We start from the raw sequence: 16108 nt of genomic DNA on the forward strand, positions 1-16108 counted from the left end.
AGTTTTGCGTGCTCCATCTTGTTATGTTACTGAGGTCAGTATTAATTTGTTGTATAGCGAGAGGCAGGTTATTGATTGTGGTACTTAGGTATAACTGGAGGTCATCTGCATACAGGTGATATTTGGAGTGCTGAAGACATGAAGAAATGTCAGTAATGTACAACGATAATAATAGTGGCCCCAGGACTGAGCCATGTGGAATACCGCGCATTATATCGAACCATGAAAAGTAAGTGTCACCAGCCACCACTCTTTGTCGGCGACCAGAGAGGTAAGAGGTAATCCATGCAGTGGCGGATCTTAAAAATCCGAGGCAAGTCAATTTATCCAGTTGTACATCTTTGTCCATGGAATCAAATGCTTTGCTTAAGTCAAGTAGGACAAGAATTGTGACCATATTTTTATCCATAGCTCGTCGAAGGTCAAGTATTCTAACCAGAGCTGTAGAGCTCTGGTTAGAATAGCCGATGTGAAGCCTTGGGGAAGCCAGATTGGAATACAACTAGAATATTATACCGAGACAAAATCTGTTATTTGTTCAGGAACAAGTTTCTCTAGCGCTTTAGATAAGATAGGTAGGAAGCTAATTGGTCGGTAATCTGGAGTTGTGGTTTTTAATTTTTTTTGGGATTGGACGAATCAATGCATTTTTACACACAGAAGGAAATGTTTCCTGAGATAGCGAACAGTTAAAAATATTTTTGATGCGTGGAAGTACGAGAGGAGTTAATTTATGCTGAACCACAATAGGAATTCCATCCGAACCTTAAGCTGTGAATTCAATTGTTTGTAATGAGTTTCGAGCTTCTAATTTTGCTATCGAGATAAATTTAAATGTATTATCAGGTGGTAGATGATTTAGTTTATCGTGGAGTGCTTGCAGAGTTTTGATTTTTGTCAAAGTATCCACTGCGTTTGGTAGCAAGGTGAATTGAATGCTCAATGTGTTGAGTGACTGCGAAGAGGGTAGAGGTACAGCTTTGTTTTTACCTATTCCGACAGATTTAAGTTAACTTCAGAGGTTATTTGGCTATTCCATTTTGCTAGTAAGTGAGTAAAAATATGTCAATGTTACATTTGTTATCTCCTGCTTAGCATTATTCCCAAGTTTCTCATATTTATCAAATATGGCTACATTTTTTATTTCTTAAAGGCGTGGAAAACTGTATCGCGTGCAGCCACGAATTTTATTATGTCTATGTAGACCTGAAAAATGACCAAACATTTCATAACACTCTTCCATCAACCTCATTTCCATTTTGGCAGCGTTACTGACGCCTTTAGGTCATTTTATAGCCTCCAGATAATGATACTAGTCGTGGAATTTGTTACCCATTAGTGTCCTTGGAGAAAAGTTAAGATACGAATATTGAGCATTTTAATAATTTATGAGATTCCTTGAATTATATGCTCAAATGTATTGTTCAATGTTCTTAACTACCCAAATATACGGGAAATCATTTAAATTTGCGGGTTAAATTTCTGTGATGTGTGATTCCAAGGCTTTTGCTATTAGTTCTTTCGGTGTACCTGTCATCGAAAATTACTACAGTTTTTGGTGCAGGCTAGTCACCTCATTTGCTCGTCGACTGATTTAACGAGCGGTCTTGCTTTCTCGCAACAAAATAAAAAAATAAAGATATCCTACGAGCCCCGATGGCTTTCGATGTAGTAGTTTTAAGGGGAGGCGACCGACAGCTAAGGTCATTTGCGCCATAGGGGATGGACAGGAAAGGATGAAGGGTGGAGAGAAACCCGGCGTCGGCATTAGCCTGCTCTTTACGAAAGGCGAAACACTTTCAAGCAGCATACAGCTTAAGCCATCTACCAGTGTGGTGTAACACACCGGGAATGCGGAATTACAGTCCTCGAGAAGGAGGGAGCCCCGCCCTCACAGTTGGCTCAAGGAGCTCGCGATAACATCCTCTGGGGTGATTTCCCTGCACCCTTTCCCGCGCGAATGCGACAATTCCTCCAACTGCGCCATAGAGTTCTTCTCAAACACACATGCGTAAGCAGTCACAATATTCCCCTTAGAATTTCTACGGGATGCCTCCTTAAACATAGTGAATATGAGAACATGTGGGCGAGAGGATATTCAAGTTCTTCTTCAAAGATAACCCCTATAATGTTTTCATACAAGTGATGTTTCCATGATAATATCATCAAATCCTTTCCTAATTGCTGTTCTAATGCCACGAAGGTGTCACCCGAACTTCCTTATATGTTCCCTTTTCTTCTATGGAGACTACATTGTCCCGGAAAAATAAATCTTCTTCATCCTTATTGTCGATGCAATCTTGTCTTAGCAGAATTGATCTTCGCCAGAAAGTTTCCATTCTACCAGGAAACCGTGTACAGCAATAGAATGATCTCAGTCATTCCCAAAAGATGTACTGGGAAATTAAAGAAAATGATCAACCTACCCCTAACGGCAGCAGCAACCATCATTCTACAAAGAGTTCGTATCAATGTTTCCCCATTTCCCAGTTTCTGGTAACTGTGTCCAGATGGGTTAATGACCCTGCTACTCGGAAGCGAGCGGCATGCTCCGCCCGCAATCGCTCATGGCCACAACGGGAGAGTATCGATTAACGATTAATACTCAAGCATCGACATTTTCAATGAGCGCTTCGACTACTGCTTTCAAAACATTAACTGCGCCCTGTCACTCACTTCACTTTGCATTTGTCAGTTGCTTCGCCGAGTTCCGTGGCAGCAACGACGCCATCGACAACAACCTATTCCTCCCTTCACGCCCGGGCACTTGAGAACGGCCGAGGGCGGACACCCCCTCCCCTCCAACGGCCTCGCGCACATTGCGACTTCTGCTCATTGTTTCTTCTTCTTCGCCGGTCCTTTCTAAAGACGTCACCGAAACATCCCCAAGAGTGAATGCACTGGAAAAATTCCCATATTCAGATCGTAAGCAAACCGTCAATTAAAAAATTCCCGATGATAATTACATTTCGGTTCTTTTATTAATGTGTAATCAATTGGGAATATCATGAAAGCATATAAGCGACTGAAGATTGATTTTAATTTTGAGGTGCATTATTTTAGAATATTTGCTTTTCTCTTGTAATTTTTAATAGTTATTTTACCTTTCGGCACCTGGCGAATACATATTGGCGCACCAGTGGTGTCGAGAGGAAATCGTGTAGGCAATTACACAATTGTGTGGGCGCTTACAAAGCATGGGAGCATTGACTCTTACTTAGAGCGCTTGGCGAAATTACACCTCCGTTGTGCAAATTTTACCGGATAACTCGACACTCCTTGAGATGTCGTTTTTCAGGGAGGTTTTTCGCCTCGTGGCGGAATGCAAGAGTAGCAAAAATGTTCAACCCCGATGCGTGAGCAGAGAGCTAAAACTTTAGGGATTTATTTTTTTTGCCAAATGGAACAATTTGAAGAGGCATGCCGACAGAAATTCGCAAAAATATTTTTGCCTGCATAGAAGTGCACTACTGTACCGTCATTTCATGACGATGTCGCATTTACAGAGATATTTATTCTCCATCTTCTTCTACTGCATCATTCATTCCTTTAAATATCTCCAATGGGATTAACTCATATGCTCCAAACTTCGTTCATCCATGCTCGCAGTTGAAAAATGAATTGATGCTATGGCGTGGTTTTCTACCAATGATTACATGTATGAGTACGATTGATATTTTTTTATTTTAAAGAATATGAAAAAATGCCGACCATCAGAGTTTAGATAACGCAATGTTGTTTATCCCGGTAAAGTATATTTTACAACAATTTAGCATTATGTTTGCAATAACAATTTTATTGGCTTTTCAAATGATTTAAAATGGTTTTTCTTACTGTACGACAAAATTGTTCATGCATTAATGATTAAAATATGGTTGTATACGTACATTGCCATTTAACGTATCTTCAGAAAATTAGAAATTTTTAGTTTTATGAGTGAACATTTATTAAAAGGATATCTATCAAGAGATGAATTGAATTGTGGATTTAAAGAAGGGAGTTTCTTACTTTTACCGTCAATATCATTCGGTAAATGAGATGATGCTAACTAACGACTCGTTCGCCTGCCTTTATGTAATGGTCATTCTCAAATTTGCTGATATCAAGTGGCGAAATTGCGTATTTTATTAACTAAATCCCCACGAAGATTATTTATTTGGTGATGAATCCAGGGATTTTAAGAACAAACAGCCTCTGGTGTCTGAGCAATTTTCCTGGATAGATCCAAAGCATTCTGTGCATTTCTCACTCGGAAAAATAAAATTAAATCGATGTGACATTGCTTTCGCTTATTCCTCACAGAGTTAAAGAAATCCTTCTATGGAAGCCATCTGACTTCTGAGAGTCCTAGGCTGAGAACGGCCATAACGAGACTAAGGCAAAATACTGGCAAATGAGAGTCTTGTAATCCCATTCAGCGCCTTAGGAGAATTGAATCAGAATTCACAGAAGTTCCGGAGAGATTCCCAGTTTTCTGAGTCACCCAGCGTCAATCTCATTTTGGTGCTTCAGGAAATATTTTGCTTTACCTTGAAAGGAAGCGATGCTGGTCATGGGAATTCCAGCTATCTGACGTCACGCGTTCCTATGAAGTTCATTTCACGTCAAGGTCAACGCAGCACTTAGACATCTGACCTTTGATAAGTGAAGATGAGGACAACCATTAATTAAACGGAAGAAAGGAGGAACAGTTTAGTGGCTTCCGCGACGTTCAGAAAATATTACTACAATAATAAGTACAGAGGATAACATTACCAACCATTGCAAATCTTCTGTTGCAGACGCAACAGCAGATATCATTTGCCTACCGCGATAGTTTGCGGGCAAGCACTTTTTTCAACTTCATATTTTCACAAATTATTGTTTTATTGCCCCAAATATGATTCCAATTACGTGCTTATACATTTCCTATTTCAATTATTTAAATTTAATATCTGTGAACTCGCTAGCATATCATCTGTAGCAATATATTCGTTGGTACCAATTCATATTTAGTCTCCAATTCTTGCAATTGAAAAAACATAGAGCCAGACCATGTTGATTTCATGAGATTACAATGTATCTCTGCAGATCCTGAAGGCATAAACGCGTCAATCGAATATAAATACGTAGCTAATGACCTTCGGTGACCTACATCGTCTTTCATCGGATAAGCATGGTTGAGCCAGGGTCGAGGAAATGAGTCATTTTCCGTTCGTGGCGGTAGACGGGGCAGACGTGTCGCAACAAGTGGTTGTAAATTCGGTTTGTCTGCCTCTGCCTGTTGCGGTGCTTTAAAGAGAGGCACAGTTATAAATCTCGCGCAGTAGGGGAGAGGGGGGCACAGTGAGACAGTTTTGGCTATTATATTTTTTATGAGCAAGCTTATCGCTGAATGTAAAAATCTTTTTTTACGTATGAATGAAGCACATATTAAGGATTAATATAGAATTTTTTCGAATGCCAAAATTCAGCAATTGGCATAAATTTTCTTCAAAGACTAAAGTTAAAATATATGTCTCACTGTGCCCCAATGAGGGGTACAGTGAGACATAGTATGGGGTACTCTGAGACAAGATATATAAATCTTCAAATGATTACATTGAATTATTTCTTTAAAGGTGAATTTATTTTTTTACATATATATGAAAAGTAAAAAATATTAAATACAATATTAGTAACTTTAACATCTTGTTAACGGATGTTAATCATGCTGAAGTCAATGTGAAATTTTATATGACCAAGTTGTCGTTTAGTTAAACCACTCTTGAAAGGTGGAGGCAATATCATTTTTACTGAACTTCCTGACACTGATGCTGCATCTTCTAAAAGAGGATAAACAAATGCATTTGCAATTTTGTTGCTTTTACGTAGGAAACAAACTTCATAGTCACCATCTTCATCCTTATTCTTCAAAATTTTCCCTACATAGAATACCTTAGTGTTTTTATGTCTAAACCCAATAAGAACATAGTCACCTTCCACTGGCTCCTGATCTAACTCTTCAAAACAAGGACCAACCTGTGGGAGGCAATCAATATCAGTGGCTGAATCTGATACTTCCTTGTGATCAATATAGTTTTTTTCAAAACATGAATTTACAGGATCCCTATTTTTGAATCTTTTCCTTGATTCCATTGAGATTTCAGGTTGAGATTTAAGGTTGAAGTCGATGATGAGCTTTTTCCTCGCATCCTTCTTCCTTTTTCTTTCTTCTCTGGCCCTTTCTTCCTCTGCAATTGCATTTTTAATGGGCGTGTCCGTAGCAATGGAGGTTTTACCTAGCCGTCTCCGTCTACTATCAGTTTTCCTAGGTGGTGCTTTGGGAAAACCTCTGAATTCTCTAGGGCTAATGTATGTTGAGTTATCACCATCTGTAGCACCGCCAATATCTGTATCATTTGCTGCGGTAATGCCTCCCAAATTAGCCAAAATGGGCATATGATTACTAACTGGGGACATTACTCCATTTGAGGATCTATCTTGCTGATTCAACAGTCGATCTGTTACTGATGAGGACATAAAGTCATCATCAGTGAAAAGATTACTATCAAAAGGGTATATACCAGTACTTGAGAAACCTTTCTTGATATTGGTAATGGTCATAGATTTGTCAAACGCTTTTCCTACACACTCTGCAATGCCATAAATTGTTAATGTTTTACCTGGATGAGACATCATATAAGAATCTATGGCAGAATAATAAAAGTGTTTGAAAGATTTAAATAACCTTTGTAGTGTTGTAGTGTATAAATTAACCTTTGTAGTGTTTGGAATTTCACTCCTTTAATTTTTGCTGCAGAACGAATTGAATACCCTTCATTTATTACTAAATTTACTGCACCAGACATTTCTTCTTCTGTGAACAACCCAAATGTTGTATTTCTATTTCTATTACGTACCATACTGAAACACTAAAAACGTAAAAGCACATGGATGTTAGAATACTTACATGATGTGATGAAGCAATTCACATGGGGCACACTGAGACAGTGTCTCACTGTACCCCCTAAGTTTTTGTCTCACTGTGCCCCGAATGCCCAAAAATTTCATTGACAGTAATATCCAAACACCTAAGAATGCTAATCGGAAAATATATACCTGAATTATTTCTGAATGTTTCCATTTGGTCACAACTAAAGGATTTTTGTAATATTCCTATTGCAGAAAACAAAATACTTTAAAGTATTTGACCGAATAATTATATCTTACTGAACCAAAATAAACTTCTGAATCCAACGACACCTACAATGGCCGCAGAGATTCAAAATCCCGCGAAGATGTAGGTCCTTAGGACATCTATCGGCAGTCAGAATTACTTCTTCGGCACGTATTTCAAAACGATATTATGAATTTTGTCTCACTGTACCCGCTGTCTCACTGTGCCCCCCTCTCCCCTAGAATAGAAGCATTCCGGACCAACAGTTCATTTGGAGAGGACATTTGGTCGGGCAAACTTCGTTTCAGACACAAGGTAAGTTATAGCTCTTAGAAATCGCACTTACTATTCACAGCTTCGATGACCAAAACGATGACGAACGATAATTGATTAAAGATGCAGGCCAATCGGAATTCGTAGTTTGAGAATGATTTATGCATTTGGCGGTATATTTACGCCTACCGGTGGTTCATCATTATATAATCATGCCTCTTTTAATCTAATCAAAACTGTGATTCCGTTGTATTTGTCCAGAGTGTATCGATATACGAGGTGTCTCCCAGTCATGACTCTGTGTTATTCTCTAGTTAATCGGATGTCAGGCGCCGCAAGGTGGCGAGCGCGGAAGGCTATTGAGCGAGAGTCCCGTTGAGTCTTCCGCGTGACGGCATGTGCTCAATATGCTAAGCCTTTATATGTTCTGCTAGCTATGTTTTTTCAAACCAAGCAATGTGGTTTTAAGATAAAAATTGAACCGACAAAAACACATGGGAAAAACGAGATGTTTAATAGACTAATAGTTTAAGTACCGAGCTAAATATTTAAGAATGATGATAGACTATGATAATTAACGTTTCATATTGTTTTTAATCGCAATTATGTTACGCTAAAGGTTCCAAATTCACTCAATAAGCGACTAAAATATATGAAGCTTGATTTCAAATCGCACCCACATAACCAATTAATTTAATATTAGTTAAATGAGTTAACGCATGATTCGTTTTTGATCAGTTTCTCAAGTGAAATTGACGTTTATAATTTATATATATATATATATATATATATATATATATATATATATATATATAATAAACGTATAAATAAAACAAAGGTCATGCAATTTTTCGGAAAGATAAAGGCTAAACTTAGCTTTTAGTTAATTTAAAATGAGAAGGCAAAAACTAGAGCAGAAAGAAAGAAGGGCAGAAGTCACACTGGAGGTGGTATTTGACTTTTTTGAAGTATTAGTAGCCGTTGAGATTTTTTTGGACAAAGAAACTGTGAAGTGGAAAAGAGTCTAGCTTTACATTTTAGGTGGTTGCTGGGTTAGGAACTCATATGAGGGGACTGAAGTGGGGATCTTGTGAATTTGAGAATATCACACAAATTTGCAGTAGTAGTAATGGTTATTTGGGGAGGCAACTGACAGCAGAGGTCGTTTGTGCCAGATGGGATAGGTGGGCAATCTAGAAGGGGTAGGATGTTATGGAAATGGAGGAAGGGTGGTCTTAGCAAAATATGCCAAGGGGTCCAGAATTTAATGTCCCATCCAACAGACCTCCATACCCAGACTCTGGACCCAGATCCAACACTCATTAAAAGTGCTCTCCACATACCACTCCAAGTAGGGATCAGGATACCACTGAAAGTTCTGGTCCGAACCAGGATTCAAACTCGGGACCTTGGGGTATAAAACCAGTACATTAGCCACAGCACCATGGTAGCGTGGGCTAAGATTTTGCTTTTTGGTGATTTGTCAGAGTACCCATTTGTTAAGGGAGTAGTCAAGACCTGTTTTATAATGCTGTGGGGCGGGTGCATTATTGCTTCGGTAGCCATGAATGGTGAGGAAAAATGGTATGGAGCATTTAGTTTGGGATGGATGACAACTGTGGCTTAGAGTTGTTGTTGGTAGTTCATTAGTTTTTTAAGGGAAGAGAAGATTAATGTATTATGTAGAAGGAAAATATCAATGTCTAAGAATGTTGCAGAGGAGTCCAAGATGGAAGATGTAAAAGTTATAAGGGGAAAAACTGAGGTTTATAGTGATAGAGGATTGATTTTAATGTCTGTTTGGCTAAAGAAGGAAGATATCATCAATTTATCTGCAAATGGATGATGGACAGAAAATGAAGAGTCAATGAAAGGAGGGATAGAACAATGAAAAAAGTAGCTGTAACTTATGGTACATTGACTGAAGGCGCAGCTCAAAGACTAGTTGAGACAGAAGTTGTAAAACACAGAAAAATTGTTCAAAGAAAGTAGACCATTTTGTGAATTAGGCACAAGATGCTGGGAAATGCTCGCACAAATATAGATCACTTTTGTGGAAAAATATAACAACTAAATTTAATAACAAAAACGTGCTCAATGAAAATAATATTTTGGTGGTCCCAGGCATTTTTATCATTGTATAAGGAGTGCAAATGGGAAGATTAGGGGAAGAGGGGATACTGCGGGGATGGGTAAGGATTAAAAGAAGGGCATGCATTTTGGATGATTGGCTGTTTAGAGAACAGCAGAGGAAGACAGGAAAGGATTAATCTGGGAATTGGCAGGATTTAAAAAGCCAGGTGAAAGCTAATTCTAGGGTCCTTAATTGGACTGATGTGGCTGTTGATGGGAGGGAGGAAATAATGGATACTTCATAACAATAATCAAAATTTTTAATGTGGGTAGCTGCAAGTCCAGGAACTGGGAGGGAGGGCAGATGGATTACAGGGTGCTCTGTGATTGTTAAAACTAATATTGAGGGGCATGGTGCAATGGCCAATATAAAATGCTGAACAGTGTTTACCTTGTAGGAGATACCTTTCATATATTTCTGCTGCTAGTGTCACAGTTCTCCCTGCATCAACATTTTGTGTTTCAAAATTAAATAAATAATAACAAAAATTTAGGTCATGCTGAATTACATTTAATGCCATTGATAAACACTTATTAATTCCAACTTTCATGATTTCGATTGGTAAAAATGGATATGACATAATTCATCAGTAGATTGACTGCTGTGAAGAGGTATCAAGCAAAATATTTTCTGCTGCTGTGTCATTGCCATAGTTTTGTAGTGTTTTCTGCTATTATCAATATAATAATTACTGATGTTTCCTTTAATTTTCAGGCCACAATGATTTCAAAGATGATAATACTTGTAGCACTTTTTGCTGTATTCCACTCAGCTTGGGGTCATACATATCACCTAGGATCTTGTCCTCAAGCTGAAGCTATGCAGAACTTTCAGATGAATAAGGTAAATATTTGAGTTGATGCATTCTCCCAGCCTTCTTAATTTTCGGAAATCTCATCCTTTAAAATAATGATAAAAAAGAAGCAATGCCTTCCTTCATAAATATATAATGTATGGCTGGAAAATGTGACATATGGAGGAAAAATTATTTCATTTCTACTTTAGCAGTTCGTACCAGGGAAATGCATACATTTCATTGGGCTTCAATCATTCACATTAACCAAGACTCAAAAAAATCACTTGATTTCTGACCAAGTGCTTAACCAATTAGTTTTTACACTGCTTATTTCTCTAAATATGCATTATGAAATAATTATATATATATTCAAATGCATTGCAAGTTCTATTATTTTATGATTCTATTGTAAAACAAGAAAAATATGTGTGAAAAATTCAACATGGTACAACACTATCCCTTCAATATCAACACATAGTTGCTTTCATCATATTGTAACACATTTAGTATTCATCTTGAGGTATCATTGTTTCTAAGCCTCAACTCTAAAAAGTCCTTGACTATGATTAAAATAAAGTCATTCTAATGCTTTGAGTAGAGCTTTAAATTCAAGTTTGAAAGGTTTTAATTTCCTATTATACACCCTCTAAAAAAGTCAATTTTTCTGTATATTTATGATGGCCTCCCATTCTAAGTTTTCTCTTCGAACCCAATTATGTAACGTTAAATTCTTTTCTGCAGAAATTACAAAGAGGTGAACAGGTCCGTCTGAACCAGTGTTTGACTTTCTTCATAGTATACATCTCACTAATTCTTATACCTGGCTTTTAACTCTTGAGACATTCATTTCCACCTCTCAATTTCACCACCTCTTTTGCACTGTTTCGTGTGGGTTTCTGGTATTTTTGTGCTTCAAAGTCTTTTCAAGAGACCCACTATTTGTTTGGTTGATTTAACCCCAAGATGAAAATCCACATTTTGGGTGGTCACGCATCCTTCAGAAAGACTTGCCTCCACATCTTGTCTCATACCCATGATATTAGAACATACTTTGCATAAAAATTAATAATCATGGAAGCTATATGGCTCCCTGGTGGGGGGTGGATTACGCTTGTTATACATCAATTTAAAATGCCAAATTATGTATGCAAAGTATGCACTAATAACACTGGGATGAGACAGCACACGGGACACACCAAATGAGGACTTCCATCACGTGGTTAAATCAAATGTAAAACCAAGAGACCTCTCTTAAGAAACAAGGAAAGACTGGCAAATAAGGTACTATAGAGAAGAGTCTTTGAGCCAGGAAAATGAGAAACCTGTACAAAACAGCAAAAACAGGTGGCAATTTGGGTCGAGCATTCTGAATGTGTATTAATAGCAGTAAGAGGGCAAAGCAGGGTACCTTAGTCACTGTTCTCCCCCTTACTACTCCTGGAAACCACTGAAAAAGTGAATCATGTAGTTGTAAATGCAAAACTACCAAACAATTGTGCATTCAGACCAGGTCTTTATACTGCGGGTTCTCAGACGTGGCATGATCAATGAGGGGTAATTAAAGAAGGTCATCCCTGGTCAAGGTGAAAGATTACTACAATTTGAAATTGTTGCATTGTGACAGGTAATTAATTGCGCATATGAAATATTATCATTGTATTTTCACCAGCCATTTCAACTTTAAAAAATTCACTGTGTTGATGCTTGTACATATTTTCTTGTTTAGTAAATTATTGAAATGTTCTGATTTAGTTTTTAGGAAAGTGGTATGTAATTCAAAAAACTTCAACCGCAAGTAAATGTATATTTTATAACTTCACACTTGGAGAAGAACCTGGTGAATATCGCATCGTCCAAGCAAGTGAACACTTTCTACTTGGCTTGACAAATGTTGACCATGCATATGTTTATACTGGTGCTCTTCGCATGAAGAATCATAGTAATCCAGCCGACATGATTGTGAGGTTCCCATTGAGTAAGTTTGGTATTTTACTGAAATACTATTATTATTCCAATTTCTACATTGAAGAGTATAAATCTTTACATTTTAAATTTCAGGTGTAGCAGGGACTGCATCATACAAAGTGGTTGTCACAGATTACGATAATTTTGCTACAATATTTACTTGTCAAAAACTGGCTTTTGCTAATCGACAGTCTGCTTCCATTTTGTCTAGAACACCAATCCTAGATAAAATGTACATTGACAAGGTGAGTTTGTAAATACTTTAATTCAGCACTTACTAGAAAATTAGAATTTAAAAAAGCTATAAGCAGTTGAAAAATTCTGCTGTCTTCCATATGATATTGAAATATTATAACATTCTGTATTCTTATTACATAATAAAGAATGGGTCCACAACTTAAATACAGTGTAAAATGAAAGTACTGAGAAGGTTCTCTTGTTTTCCCCAAAATTTGTATAAAATTCGCACACAGTGCATCTTTTAAATTCAATAATGGTAGAAATTCATGTTTTTGTGCCTCCTGATTAAGGGAAAAGGCAAATTTTCTTTATTCTTCTCTGTAAATGCAACTGGAAGAGTTACCTACTTAAGCTCTTTTCAATATTAAAAAAATCACCATTCTGGACGTGTGTGTCATAATAAAAATTATTTGCAATAGAATGAATTTAATCCTAAAGCTGTAAGTCCAAAACCTGAGCTAGTAGTCATTATTTGATCCTAGAACTTTTAGTCTTCAGATTTTACCATACATATTGGACTCGTAGATTTAGAACCATATATGGATTTGATTATTGAATTGAAGGCTTTTGAGATGTAGGCTTAGAAAAGGATGGCAAAAGTAAAATGGATGGAAAGGAAATAAAGGCACTAGGAAAGGAAAACTGGGTACTAGGAATGCAGGGAGAGGAAAGAGGGCTGTTGAGATAAATCAAAGGAGACAGCAGAGGTGGAATCAGAGCATTTTGATTAGTAGTGGGATGTTGATGAATGGAATTAATGGGAGGATGTTATGCGAACTAGTTGGGGGTAGGAAAAGGACTGGTATGTTGAATGGAATGGAGGGAGGAAGCACATAAAATTGAAGAAGTATTTATTTTGGTGTGGGGTCAGGTTGTATCATAGGTGACACTAAGAAATGCATGGTTGATAAGTTTGTGCCCAACCAAAACTTATCTTAAATGGTAAACTACCAATAAAAATCTCATTTGCTGTGCACTATACTATTGATGGAGTATCAAGGATTGATCCAAAGAAATTTTGTTGACAACTTCAAGCCTCCTCCACTCTTCCTCCGCTTCACTGCTCTACCTAAATATATGGCACATCATAAGTCATTCACATAGCTGTATATCCATCTTAAATGACTATAATTTTAGCTTTATGGTGATATGAACAATTAATGGATGGTCAAAAAATGACATATCCTGGGCAGAAGGCAAACATTATGAGCAAACTAGTAACAATTAACAGTATAAAAATTTAGTGTATAAAAGTGAACTTCCAAATGAAAAGAATCCTTGCATTTGAAAAACAATGTAATTATCATGTAGCATCTCCAGTCCAGAACAAAATAATATATCATTCCCATTCTTCCTGGTTGTCATACAGCCAGAATATACAGTTATTTCATGGATCCTCTCACATTATTGTAAGATGATGTAAATAAAAAATTATACTTCAGTAGTAACTTTTAACTTGAGCAATTCCACTTTAATGTAAAAATCTCTTCTTTTCACTGTTTCACTGTTATTAGTGTCGAAAAAATGTGTAATTACTGTGTCTGTAGAATAAGTTATCTTATCGTTGTGACATTCTTTTAGGCACGCTCCCGCCTTAACACCATTGGGGTGGACCCTCATGACTTGAGTATCATAGACCAAACTAACTGCAGAGTTAATACCACTGGGGATGGAGTTAAAATTAACATTGACGAAGACACTTTAACTCCTGGTAGTGTTGCAGGAGTTATACGTAGAGCTGGAGATGCCATTGGGGATGGTGTTGAAGCAGCAGCACATGGAGCCAAGAAGGTTTATCACACTCTAGCAAGTTCTACAAGTGACCAAACTAGAAATTCACCAGATGCAGATGCTGAATGGCTGCCATAAACTTAATAAATTTCAGAAATAAACTTCAATAATGGAGTTAAACTTCTTTATATTTTCTGTTTGGGGAAAACATTTCAAAGAACACTTCCAGGAAACCTATTGCAGGCATTCTTAATGCCTTTCACTGTGGAAATGTGGTTCATAATTACCATAGTCAAGAGATTCACACCACACAGCAAGAATCGCCACAGTATGGAAGCATTGTGGGCGGTGTCCACTGTATAGCATGACATAAAAAAGTTAAATACAAATTGTAGTTAGTTGTGAATTTAAAATTAATAGTGCCTCTGAAATGTTTTATTTGCATATATTACTCTTAATAGAGAGATAATACATTCTGTATATTCCAACTATTGAAGTTATCAGCCTCAAAAATAAAATGTCATGAATAGAATTGAAGCTAGTTAGCACAGTTTGCAGTTGCACATTCTGAGTCTCAAGCTTCGAGAGCAGTGACTGTTGCTTCAAATTACTGGTTATACACATTGATGGAAATGTAGATTGCCATTCTTCTGATTGTTTAATCATCAATGGAATATTTGTGATGTCACTCATAAAAAGTTCCTACATTCATGTGATTTTTTTCCTTTATTTATCTAAGTACAGGTAAAGATTTGAAGGATTTCAGCTCCAAGAATGCAAAGGGGTATGTGTAAGCATACACATAAATATTGCTCGAACCATTCTTGGCAACTGTGTAAAGGTTTTTTAAAAGTGATTTCAAAAGCATTATAAAGCACTTATTTCCATTTCAATGAAAAATAAACTTTCTTTTTCTTGTTTTTTTTGAGTGTTTTAACGGTCTATAGTATACCAATAATATTAAAGCCATGTGAGATTATGAATAGCTCACTCAATTCAATCACTGATCCCAAACTTTAAGTTTGGTTCTGAAAGCATCTGGACTTTTTCCAATCAAAGCACGAAATAATGGCCATTTCTAATCTCATGAATAGATATTATAGGAATAGAATTTCATGCTTAAGTATAGTTTAAACAAAATTTTTGATGTTATACATCTTTGTGTTGGTAGTCTGCAAGTAAAAGTGATGTTGGTGTGCTTAGTCATGTTCTTACTGCAGATGCCAAATGTGAGTCAATCCACAGTTCAAGGGTACTTTGTACGTGGAGCATGACCAGTAAATGAAAAGTCTCTACTCTTCACACCTCCTATCATTTTTAAGTTCTGTAACAGGTCAGCTTAACTCGAAAGATTTTATTCATCATTCATGATAATATTCTATTATACTTCCTTCTTAATTGATTCTTGCTTTCTGTCATAATCTAATGATTACAATACATGTCAGGCTTTATGCAAAAACATATGAAACTCTATTGTTTATGCAAGTGTCCATGGTTTTCCACGTGTATGGTTCTTTAGCACAAACATACCCTGGGAAATATCGATTGCATACATGCATAAGAAAACCTTTAAATCCCAACACACAATGTCAACTATGCTTAATTGAAATAAGGGAGAGACAGCCCATCCCAGGAAAATGATTCACTGCCTCAATTACAACTTCAGTTCATTTTCTCTTTCCTACATGCACGGCTCACTCTACTTCTGCCAAATACTTTGGAAAGATATGAAGGCAAATAGGATAACTTACAAAGAAAAAGGAACTCTTGTCATTTCCATCTGGCTGATAGCAAATCTCAGAATTTTTGGGCCAAAGTGGTGAAAAATGCA

General features: G+C 36.9%; 1 protein-coding gene across 1 annotated transcript; it reads left to right on the forward strand.

The window, feature by feature from the left end:
- Positions 1 to 5236: 5236 nt before the first annotated feature.
- On the forward strand, positions 5237 to 15200 carry LOC139695626 (apolipoprotein D-like). The gene is made up of 6 exons (XM_071594433.1): positions 5237 to 5306; positions 7378 to 7453; positions 10260 to 10388; positions 12094 to 12316; positions 12400 to 12551; positions 14128 to 15200. The coding sequence occupies exons 3-6, from the start codon at positions 10266 to 10268 to the stop codon at positions 14413 to 14415; spliced, it is 786 nt and encodes a 261-aa protein (XP_071450534.1). The 5' UTR covers positions 5237 to 5306; positions 7378 to 7453; positions 10260 to 10265; the 3' UTR covers positions 14416 to 15200.
- Positions 15201 to 16108: the final 908 nt, after the last annotated feature.

The sequence above is a fragment of the Hetaerina americana genome, unplaced genomic scaffold, assembly GCF_022747635.1.
Source record: "Hetaerina americana unplaced genomic scaffold, ioHetAmer1.1.p SCAF_60, whole genome shotgun sequence".
NCBI lineage: Eukaryota > Metazoa > Arthropoda > Insecta > Odonata > Calopterygidae > Hetaerina > Hetaerina americana.

Coding starts and splice junctions, on each gene's coding strand:
- LOC139695626 (XM_071594433.1), top strand. CDS start 10,266: ATGATTTCAAAGATGATAATACTTGTAGCACTTTTTGCTGTATTCCAC. Junction 10,389..12,093: donor AGAACTTTCAGATGAATAAG/GTAAATATTTGA, acceptor GTTCTGATTTAG/TTTTTAGGAAAGTGGTATGT. Junction 12,552..14,127: donor ATAAAATGTACATTGACAAG/GTGAGTTTGTAA, acceptor ACATTCTTTTAG/GCACGCTCCCGCCTTAACAC.